The sequence below is a fragment of the Harmonia axyridis genome, chromosome X (assembly GCF_914767665.1).
Source record: "Harmonia axyridis chromosome X, icHarAxyr1.1, whole genome shotgun sequence".
NCBI lineage: Eukaryota > Metazoa > Arthropoda > Insecta > Coleoptera > Coccinellidae > Harmonia > Harmonia axyridis.
In genome coordinates, this window is record NC_059508.1 from 14,846,755 (window position 1) to 14,858,996 (window position 12,242).

The 12,242-nt window shown below is 35.2% G+C and overlaps 1 protein-coding gene across 1 annotated transcript; it reads left to right on the plus strand.

Annotated features, from left to right (window-relative positions):
- Window positions 1-4,580: 4,580 nt before the first annotated feature.
- Window positions 4,581-5,231, plus strand: LOC123686178. The gene is made up of 2 exons (XM_045626187.1): window positions 4,581-4,866; window positions 4,942-5,231. Exons 1-2 carry the CDS (start codon window positions 4,581-4,583, stop codon window positions 5,229-5,231), a joined length of 576 nt encoding a protein of 191 aa, XP_045482143.1.
- Window positions 5,232-12,242: the final 7,011 nt, after the last annotated feature.

Sequence of the window (12,242 nt, forward strand, 5' to 3'; positions counted from 1 at the left end):
TTAATGATTTGTGAGGACTTTGCGACGATAATTATCCTGAGACAGAAATATTTTCCTTTATCAGAGCTTTCAGAAAGAACTCTCAGTTGATTTTTGGAATACTTTCGAGTTCCTTCCGAACTGCATTTTGTAACTTGAAACAATGCTTTGGAAGCCGAAAATTGTATGAGATATCTACCGAAAAATATCTCACTCATACTGACAACTCTTATTTAATATGTCACAAAAAAGTCAATTTATGAAGGACCTGGATAAGCAGAGACTAAGGAATCAACTCAAGTGTCTGAGTTCATTTTGAAATAGGGATTCATCAAGCCAAGTAGCTTGACATTTTAACCAACTACTCGACTTGAAAATCAAGTTCGTGAAAAATTACATACTTGAGCTTGACTTGGCTTGATTTTAGATATTTATTGCTTGACTTGATATCAAGCTACTTGATATTACTTGAGCTTGATATGCACACGTCGCACGACATATATTTCTGCAATCTCATGCGCGTTTAGACTAAATAAGGGGATTCCTCGAGCGCCGAGAGACTGAATCATTCGCCAGTGTAACTTAATTAGTAGTTTTCTCTCATTTCTATGAAATCTATTGTAGATTTTGGTATTTTCAGAAATATCTTTCCAAACTCAGCCAAAATAGCCAAGGATTTTTTATCAACGCCAGCATCTTCAGCTTCTGTTGAAAGACGATTTTCCAGAGCTGCTCTTACAGTTAAAAAACCCGCAATAGGTTAGGCGACAAATCTATCAGATGCCTCATGTGTTTTAGATCCTGGATGGAGAATTATGAAATCAAACAAAGCCTGGAGGTTTCTCAATATTAGGAAACATTTTTTTTATTTTGTTATGATTTATAGTGATTCAATTTATGTTTCTATTTCAAAAAAGTTGATTTTTTCGGTTCTTTCATACAATGAGTTTGATAAATAAAAGTGTGACACTGCACAATATATGATAAATACTTGACTTGAGCTTGACTTGAAATCAAGTCAATCCGTGAATCCCTATTTTGAAAGAAGAGCTAGGTACCCAAAGTAGCTCCAGATAGTTTTTTAGTTTTCAGAAAGTGATTATATTGAAGAGACTTTCTGAAGTATTTCAATATTTATGGTAGCGAAACCTCTAACCTAACCTAACAATATTTAAAGAAAAAAATAACTACAAATGTTACACAATGATTTATTCTTCCGTAAGATATGAATTAAGGTTATTTTTCTCTAGTCAAAAATAAAATATTCGAAATCCTAAAACTCCGAAACAGTAGTTCAGTAGAAAATCTACTATCGAAATCTTTCAAAGCTATGTTTCGCCCTTGTAAAATATCTGAATCTGTACATGACTTATTGTACTCAGAGAAGTCGTGCAACTCTCAGTTACACTGATTTATACATCTGTTTCCCTTTTTTCAACCCATCTTTCGACACAGATACATAAACAACTCTTTGAGGCCCCAATTTTTTTCCGTGCAACATATTTACACATAAAGAAAGGGGAGTCCCGCATACCTAGATGAAACCTGACACCACAATTCCCTGGTTCATTGATGTCACGTGTTAAAATTCGAAAATTACATCACCCGAACCCAGTATTAATGAGACGGAGCTAGAAAGAACACCAGATACATTAGTGAAGTGACATATTCGAAATATGTATGTCACGCATGCCTCTTGCCGCTGTAAAACGGTGCCTACTGTTTTTTTAAGCTATATTTAAAATAATCAACTTCATTTATAACTCGTGTATGATAGATCGACTGAACAGTGAAATATTTGGCTCGTTCTCCTATTACACCATACAGAACTAATGAAGATCGTCAATTTGAACTGAAACCAGGGATACTTACACCTATTAGTCTTAAAAAATTAGTTGAACTGAAGTTTCACACATAGATATATTATGTCTTGTGTTCTGACTCATTCAAAAATAATGAAATATTTACAATAAATTTTGCAACACAATTGAAATATTGGACCAAATCCTCCCAATGTTTTCTGAGTTATTAGCGATTCACGGCTTGGCTTGATTTTCGAGCTTTATTTATTTATTGAAAGTATTGTATAAAAAAACCTAAAATATCAACTTTTTTGAAATAAAAACATGAATGAAATCACTATAAATCATAACAAAATGAAAAATAATAAAAAAATTAAGTTTCTTAATATTGAAAAACTTCCAGGCTTTGTTTTATTTCATAATTTTCCATTCAGGATCTTAGACGCATAAGGCATCTTATAGATTTGTCGCCTAACCTATTGCGGGTTTTTGTAACTGTAAGAGCAGCTCTGGAAAATTGTCTTTCAACAGGAGCTAAGGATGCTGGCGTTGATGAAAATCCTTGACCATTTTGGCCAAGTTTGGTAAGATATTTCTGAAACTACCAAAATCTACTAATAGATTTCTTAGAAATGTGAGAAAATAGCTAATAAAGTCACAATGGCGAATGCTTCAGTCACTCGGCGCATGAGGAATCCCCTTATTTAGTCTTGGAAACGTTGAAATGGAAAATCCTACCCCACCCGCTCCAGGCGTTGCTCCCTCGGACTACTACTTGTTTCGATCAATGGCACACGGCCTGGCTGACCAGCACTTCCGGTCATATAAAGAAATAAAAAATTGGATCGATTCGTGGATCACTTCTAAAGATGACCAGTTCTTTCAAAACAGGATTCGTACGCTGCCCGAAAGATGGGAGAAAGTAGTGGCCAGCGATGGACAATACTGGACTGAATCATAAAAGTATAAGCAGCCTTTTACAATAAAACCTCGAATTTCGGAAAAAAAACGGCGGAAGCAAAATTGTCTGCCCATGTAGATATCTAATTTATCATCCCCTTCTCAATTTTTATAGGACTCTATACTTGTCAGACGAATTCAATGAACACTGAACATTTAACGATGTGAGCGAATATTCATTCAATCGAAGAAACAATTTATATATTATTTACTCATATTCCACACGAACTCGAATCGATACCACCCTGATTCGATTCGAACCTGATCTTGTGTGAGCGGTGATTTCATTTAACACGAAATTTAATTGTGTAAAACACAATAACTCGAACGCAACATAAGGGGTTGACTCGTCCCAACTGCCACATTTTATTACAAGTGTCACCCCTAAGTGTTGAAATTCAATTGTGCCACAAATCAAACCAAGATCTTCGGTTTAAATTGTGTGATGTTCAAGGGTGTTGGGTTTCGACTGAACGGCAACAAAGTGAACAGAGTTGCCACAGAGAGATTTTGGGCGCTGTGGAAGGATTAAAATCTTATACGTCATAATAGCATTGTGGCCGGACCCTGTATCCTTTTTATAATCGATTATCTGGTTGACAGTTGACAGGAGTTACGGATGAGGTTGAAACGCACCTGACAAGTCAGATTCCAAATAATTCTAGAATGAAAATCACTTGAATTTCACTGATTAAATTGAAGAATGCGATAATCTTTTGAACTGTTAGGTTTCTAGAAAACGTCGTTGCTCTTTTATTCGAATTATATTTGTGCATATACATTATATATTGATTTTTGATTAGATCGAATCCTTTTTTTCGACATATTGAAAAAAATGTCTCATAGGGATTCATCAAGCCAAGTAGCTTGACATTTTAACCAACTACTTGACTTGAATATCAAGCTCGTGATAAATTACATACTTGATCTTGACTTGACTTGATTTTAGATATTTACTGCTTGACTTGATATCAAGCTACTTGATATTACTTGAGCTTGATATGCACGCGTTGAACGGCATATATTTCTGCAATCTCTTGACCACTTTCGCAACATGAGGTCGAGCATTGTCATGCTGTAAAATCACTTTATCATGTCCGTCGTTGTATTGCGGCCGTTTGTCTTTCAATGCTCGGCTCAAATGTATTAATTGAGTTCGATAACGATCGCCTGTGATTGTTAAATAACTCATAATACACTATGCTGAGATGGTCCCACCAAATACTGAGCATGACCTTGGAACTGTGAATATTCGGTTTGGCCGTCGTCGTGGAAGCAGGGCCGGTATATCCCTATGATTTTCTCCGTTTGGGATTATCGTAATGAACCCATTTTTCGTCCTCAGTCACAATGCAATGCAGAAATCCCTTCCGTCTTTGCCTTGCAAGCAGCTATTCAAAAGCAAACAAACGCCGTTCAACATCTCTCGGCTTCAACTCGTACGGCACCTAATTTCCTTGTTTCTGAATCATTCCCATGACTTTCAGGCGTTTTGAATTGGCTTGTTGCTTCACTCCCAATGATCCCGCCATTTCTTGTTGCGTTTGACACGAGTCTTGATCAAGTAATGCCTCCAATTCTACATCTTCGAAAACCTTCTCTCGGCCCGTTTTTTCACTAAAAGCGGCCTCACTTAGGTATTTGAGAGCATTCGATGAGCCTCAGTCGCAGGTTCCTTCATATTAAAGTAAAAAATTAAAACCTTGAGCAAATGACCAGAATTTGGCTCGCAAGCTCATGTTTTATAGAGAATAACTTTATGATGCATACACAAATCGACTAATATTTCGATGGCGTTATGTTTACAAATACCTAAGCTTAGAAGAGATTATTCGAGAAATGAAGATAAAACGCAACAAAAAAAGTGATAAACAATATATTGAAAATATCATGAACGTCATTCCATCGAGCAGTGAAGTTAGGCAATCTGCAACTGACGATCATGGTAGAGATCAACTGGGAGTTTCAGTTCCGGTACTCGCAACTCAACATAAACAATCAAGTTCCCTGAATAACCTAAGTGTAAATCAAAACAAACAAAAATCTCGTGAAAATTTAAGCGAACAAACCAGCAACAGAACAACTAGTCCAGCTACGCAAATGTCTTCGGAATGGAAAACCGTAGGTAAAAGAAGAAAAAAGAATATAAAAACGAGATATGGGACAGGTAAAACCGAAAATAATCAGAATGGTTTCACAGGTCAAGAAAAGAAGGCTTGGTTCTTTATAAACAGAGTTAAATCTCACGTAACCGAGGAGCAAGTCAAAAATTACATTAAATCCAAAAATAATTTCAAGGATACAACTGTGGAAGTTAAGGAGCTATCTTTGGCCGGGAAACATGGTGATCTGAAGAGCTTTTTGGTCAAAGTTCCTTTTAAACATAAAGATGAACTTTATGACACCGAATTTTGGCCGGAAAATGTGGGGATCAGAAGATTCAATTTTCGAGCCTATGAAAAGAGTCGAACCTCATCTGATTTTTTATAACTGACAATAAGAACAGAAAAATTGATAACTCCAAAAATTGGTACAGCATTATCCATCATAACGTCCAATCATTGGGAAATGCTCTGAATTCTTTACAAATTCTCCTCATATACCATAAAGACTGCCAAGTACTATGCATTACTGAGCATTGGAAGGCGAAATATGAACTGAATAGTTATATTGACGACTTTATATTGATGTCTTCTGTTTGTCGTGAAAGTGGAAAACATGGAGGATCAGCAATCTACACAAGAAGATCAGTGAAGTGCAAAGAAAGAAAAGACTTAAGTGATTTCTCGGTGATTGGCCATTTTGAATGTGCGGCTGTGGAGTGCTGGATTAATAAGACCAAGTTGATCGTTCTGTCGGTATATAGACCCTGCGGCGGCAGTTTGGATGTTTTCCTTGAGAAGATGGAAATGGTGCTAGCTTCAGTTGGTGTGGGGCCGGAAATTATTGTGTCGGGTGATTTCAACATAGACCTTTTGCAGTCAACAAATGTAGGTGATAAAATAGATTTTCTGTCCTTAATGAGTTCATTTGAACTCACTCAAACCATTAATGAACCTACCAGGGTAACAATTAACAGTAGTAGTTGCTTAGATAATATTTTTACCAGTTTTCATTACTCTGAATATGAATCGCAGATACTCAGAACTGTAATATCGGATCACTTCGGTCAGAAAATTTCTTTGAAATTCCATAAAGTTAACAAAAGTAAACCAATTTTTAGAAGGTTTTTTACCCCTGAACATATTGAGGCTTTCAGGAGTGATCTGGGGGAGCAGGACTGGGTGTCTGTATTTGCGGCAGCTGAGTGTGATGTGAATTCTCAATGGAAGAGTTTTATGGATGTATTTTTGTTGCTCTTCCATGAGAAGTTTCCTCAAAAACTTGTTCATGTTAGGAAGGTGGATTCCATAAAGATGTTTGAAACTCAGGAAATTAGGGAATGTAAGAATAGATTAGATAATCTTCTACTACTGCGAACTCATCATAAAATATATGATGATCTTTATAAAATTGAAAAGAAAAACTATGAGTCCCTTCTAGTTAAATCCAAGGCTTCCTATTATGGGAAAAAGATCCAAAGTTCAGATAACAAATCCAAAATGATGTGGTCAATAGTAAATGATGTAACAGGAAATAATTATAACAATGAATGTGGTGTTGAAGGGTCACCTTCTGCGTGTCAAACAAATTTTCCAAATTTTTTGATTCGCTTGTTCAACAGTTGGCTAAGGAAATCACTGATATTCCTTTTGTAAATTTTTCTCCGGAAATAATGGGAGTATTCACCCTCACGCCAGTTTCGCCTGAAGAAATTGTTCAAATAATTAATAGTTTCAAAAATAAACATTGCAGTGGCTATGATGAGGTGCCTCTGTCACTGATCAAATCTTGTAGCGATGAACTGAAAACCGTGATTTCATATATTGACAATAATTCTTTCAAATTTGGAATATTTCCAGATCAGCTGAAATATTCGTTAATAAAACCTATTTTTAAAAAGGGTAATAAAAATGCAGTTGAAAACTATAGACCCATAAGTCTTCTCCCTAGTTTTTCTAGGATATTTGAAAAAGCAATGTCTGCAAGGCTTTTAGAATTTTGTATAAGAAATAGAATATTTAGTGAATCTCAACATGGTTACCTTGGGGGTCTCCGATCACAGCCATTTTTCAATTTACTCATGAAATAATAAAAATACTGGAGGATGATAAGCTGGGTTTAGGCTTATTTATAGATCAATCAAGGGCATATGATTGTCTCAATCATGATTATCTTCTTCAAAAACTTGAAAGAATGGGAGTTCGTAATGAGGTGAAAAAGTGGTTTGAGTCTTACCTCGGAGGTCGCCATCAAAAAGTTGTTATAACAGTAGAAGGTGTGTTATCTGAATCAGAGTTCACAAAAGTTGAAACAGGAGTACATCAGGGTAGTGTACTGGGCCCGTTATTATTTATTCTATATGTAAATGATCTATGTATATTGGTTGAATACCTTTTAATTATTATTACTTGCTTTGTGGATGATACAAACGTATTATTACAAGGTGAGACTTTTTTGGTTCTAAAGGAGAAAGCTGATGAAATTTTCACAATAATTAAAAATTGGCTCTGCTCCAATAAACTTAAAATAAATGAAGATAAAACTGCAGCATTAATTTTCAGTACTGATAAATCACGTAGAGATCTGGATGACACCTTACAGCTCGGAAATAGAATTGTAGTAATAGAAAAATCAACAAAATTTTTGGGTCTACATGTTGATAGATTTTTGAAATGGTATGACCACATTGAGTACTTATCAATTAAACTCAGTAAGATTAGTTTTGGCATAAGAACATTGTCAAAGTATATAAGTGAAAAAGAATTAATGATTGTTTATTTCGCAAATGCTGAGTCGATTATGAGGTATGGAATAATTTTCTGGGGCAGTAGTTCTGCGGTAGATGTAATTTTCAGAGTTCAGAAAAGAATTGTTAGGATTATGTATCATATGTCATTTAGAGAGTCTTGTAGAGGGGTGTTCAAAAAGAACGGTATTTTAACTCTGTACGCTTTATATATATTTGAGTGTTTAGTATTTTTTTTCAAACATAGAGAAGTGTTTGAAGTACATACAACTCATCATAATTATGAAACCAGGTCAGAAAATTTACACTATCCAATTCACAGATTATCAGTGACGAAAAAACATCCATCTTACATGTGCATAAAATTGTTCAATGCACTTCCTAGTAATTTAAGAATTTCATGTAACCTGAATGTGTTCAAAAAAAGACTGAAAAACTCTCTTATAAATATTGAGCCATATTCGCTGAGCGAATACTTTGAAGCTACTAAACTCTTGTAGTTATATTTTTTTGTGACGTCTATTTCATTTGATCTCTGTTATCGTGAGGATTCCTTGAAATAAAGTTATTATTTATTTATTTATTTATTTATTGTATGACATCTACGATCTATTTATTTCGACTACCACTTACCGCTACAGCCATCTATTGCAAAACGGCGGAAGCAAAAATGTACAGAATTAAAAATTTCATCGTTGAGAAATTGTGAACAAGAAATGATAGAATGTGGAGAAATACGAAAAAAAAATTGTTAATGTACACAAAAAATGTAACACAATTAAAAATTTCATCGTTGAGAAATTCTAAACAAGAAGTGATAGAATGTGAAGAAATACGAAAAATAAGAAATAGAAAAAGAAATACGAAAAAGAAATTGTTAAAGTGGATCGAAATAAAATTCGACAAAACTATTTTTATACGAGAATCATTCCAATATGAATATTTCAAACATATCATGCATGGTAATTTAATGACAGATTCGCTGTAAATAGATAAAATCCGACAACGAAATTTCCATGTTGCCCCTAAATTGTCACATTGAAAACCATTAACCGATTCACATAGACCATGACGTTACGTTTCGCATTTTTGCTCGTCGTAGCGAATATATTTTATTTATGTCTTCAATTTGTGTGAATAGGAGCACAAATGGACGAAAGCAGATAAATGTGTAGGGCACATTTCATTTTACCCTCCCATTTTGAGAGCTCACAGTGGTACGCTTCAAATCTGTAATCTGTTCAATGATGCACACGTATACCAATTTTTAATGATTTCGCAGTTGTATGCCGAAGGACGGAGTTTGTTGACAACATTGCAGAATGAGATAGATTTCTGTTTTGTAGTAGGAACACTATGGTTAACAGATAACAAGTAAGCTGAATCAATCTATGTTTATTTATAATCTACACTTTCAATGAAAAATTAAAACAAGTGTGTCTATAAATTTCAGGTTTAAAATATCATGAAAGAATTAGATAAGAAAAGAGAATCAAAAAAAAATTTCATAAAATGTTTGTGATCGTATTTTTTTTTCAAATATTAGAAATATTAAATATGATGAATAATGAATAATCTTAATTACAAGTGCACAGTACATTCAATAAATTATGCCGTAACACATTGTTTTTTCAATTCGAATAATCAGTGGCGTAAAATGGCATATGAAACTTCGAGATTGTTCAGATCAAAGCTAGATCAATAAAAAACAATTCAATTTGAGGGGGCTGTGGTTAATGTTTCGGGAGATATAACGATTCTTGTAGATAATAAAGGGTGTTTTTTTTTTTAGGTTTATAACTTTAAGTTGGCATTACTGTTCAAGATGGCGACCAATTCAACAGCTGTCAAGTGATTTATTCTCAGTTTGGTTTGGCAATTCATTATGAATAGACTCACGCCTGAACCACGCTTGCAAATAGTGCAATTTTATTTCGAAAATAATGGTTCTGTGCGGAATACGTATCGCGCACTACGTCCATTTTATTTTGTTTAGCGATGAAGCGCACTTCTGGTTGAATGGCTACGTCAACAAACAAAACTGCCGCATTTGGAGTGAAGCTAATCCTCAAGTGTATGTCGAAACACCGTTACATCCAGAAAAACTGACTGTTTGGTACGTTTTATGGGCTGGTGGAATCATTGATCCGTACTTCTTCAAAAACGATGATGGCCAGAACGTTACAGTCAATGGTGATCGGTATAGAGCCATGATTACTAACTTTTTCATTCCTGAATTGAACAACCATGATGTCCAGGAGCTGTGGTTCCAACAAGACGGCGCAACATGTCACACAGCTCGTGCCACAATCGATTTATTGAAAGACACGTTTGGTGACCGCCTAATTTCACGTTTTGGTCGTGTGAATTGGCCTCCAAGATCTTGTGATATAATACCGCTAGACTACTTTCTGTGGGGCTATGTAAAGTCATTGGTCTACGCGGATAAGCCACAAACCCTTGACCATTTGGAAGAGAACATTCGCCGTGTTATTGCCGATATACGGCCACAAATGTTGGAAAAAGTAATCGAAAATTGGACGTCCAGATTGGACTACATCCGAGCCAGCCGTGGCGGTTATATGCCAGAAATCATATTTAAAATGTAATGTCACAAGATTATGTTGCGGATAAATAAAATTCATGTCAATCGAATAATCCATCGTTGTTTTATTGCAATTTAAAGTTCTATAGCTCTGAAAAAAACACCTTTTATATAAGTGATCTGATTCGAATTCCCCTGATATTCGAAGACATTGAACTCCACACAAAAAATGTGAGGACAATGCCATAATCTTTTCTATATTTTTCCCATTCAGGTTATTGATACGCCCCAAGACGTTTCAATGGGTTTCCTCTCATTCAGTATCATTTCCGATAATGTCAGATTTAGTAACGTCCATGTAGAGTAAAAAGGGCATTCTATCACCTACTAATAGCGAAGTGTATGTGCACAGAAGCTCCTTGTTATTTGTTCTATCCAGTTAGGCAGGCGACCAAGTGGAACAAATGGGTTCAGTCGAATGTGCTATTATCAAAAAGATTCGCTAGGACTACCGCTGATTGCTTGGCAGTGGCAGCGTGGAATCTTGTGAGTCAACGGAATCTCTCTCCCTTATCAAAAATATCCATTCATTTCATATGAAAATGTGAATATTCATCTTGATCAAATCTGCGGCTCTATAATTAACAGGAAAACAAAATTTAGGTGTAGTAAAAAGAAATCCATTATTCTTCCAATAGATGGCTATAGTTATCTGTATCTCGCGTTGTATAGGTCCGATTAGGTTCCACCCATTAGAAATATGAGATTTCGTTCTACAAAAACTTTTGTGGCAGTTTTGTGATTGGTTGACTCAGTTTAGTTTGAACGCGCGTCAAATAATTGTGTCCCATCAGGACAACGACAGGCCACACACACCGATAGTGACTTGCCAAAAGCTCCAGGGGCTTGGTTGGGATGTTCTTATGCATCCACCTTATAGTACGAACCTGGCACCAAGTGATAACCATCTGTTCCTGTCCATGGCGAACAATTTTGCTGGTGAAAAATTCGCTTCAACATAGGCTTATGAAAATCGATTTGCCAATAGGGATCATTCTAACTAAGGTAATTAAATCCTTGTTTTTCAAGCCGAAATAATGGATTTCTTTTTGCTACACCTTATATAAAGAAGAGCGGAATCTGCATCTACACCACTGAAATTCAGACGTATCCAGCTAGATGTTTTATTTATGGTTTATGTGGGTGCCAGAATGGCGAAAACTATAATAAGTAATGCCTGTGAATTCTTAATATTAACTCCAAGACGTTCTTGCTAGTTTTCTTATTGTTATTACAAGTGGTGTTCTGCGACAAAGCGGAGGAATTAATGGTACGTCTCCCCGAAACGACTCGCAGATGCTGGATCCTTTTCTCCTAACATAAATTCTTGAATAACGATTATCGGAATCTATTTAAGCTGAACTTTATCCTTCGGAAAAATTTTCTTGCTTTTTTATTGACGGGAACGCGGGGAGAAATGTGTTTATACCGGCATCGGGATAAGATTGGTAAGGATGCCGACATATCGACTACGAAATCATTATTATTTACTGCTCGGTTTTACTCACTCTTTATCGAATCCTCCGCATTCACTATCTTTCGATGGAGATATCGGAAAAATAAGTTATAGATGTTGGAGTCGCCAAACCCTCGCAATTCTAATATTTTCTAACTATCGGTCTGTAATACTCTTAAATCCATATGTTTTCTACACGAGCGAAATATTATTCTTGCGAGTATCATATCATTTTTACCACGTTTTACATAAAGGTGAATTTTTGTCAATATTTATACAAATACAAAATATATAAATCAAACTCAATATTTGAGAAACAGTAGAAATTAATAAACTGAAAAAAACACAAACACTTGCGCATTTTTTTTTCTCGAACTCGGTGGTAGATACGACAAAACTACAAGAAACCAGAAAATTCATTACTAAATCAAAGTTCCTTTTATATTTTTTCGAACTGTCAGTGGTTCACCGAAAAAAAAGTTGAAATGTGAACTGTAAGTTGGAATACTATGCCAAATTTTAGTACAATATCTAGTGAAGTACGGATGATATGAGAAAAAATCAAAAAAAAAATCAATGAACATTCAATAA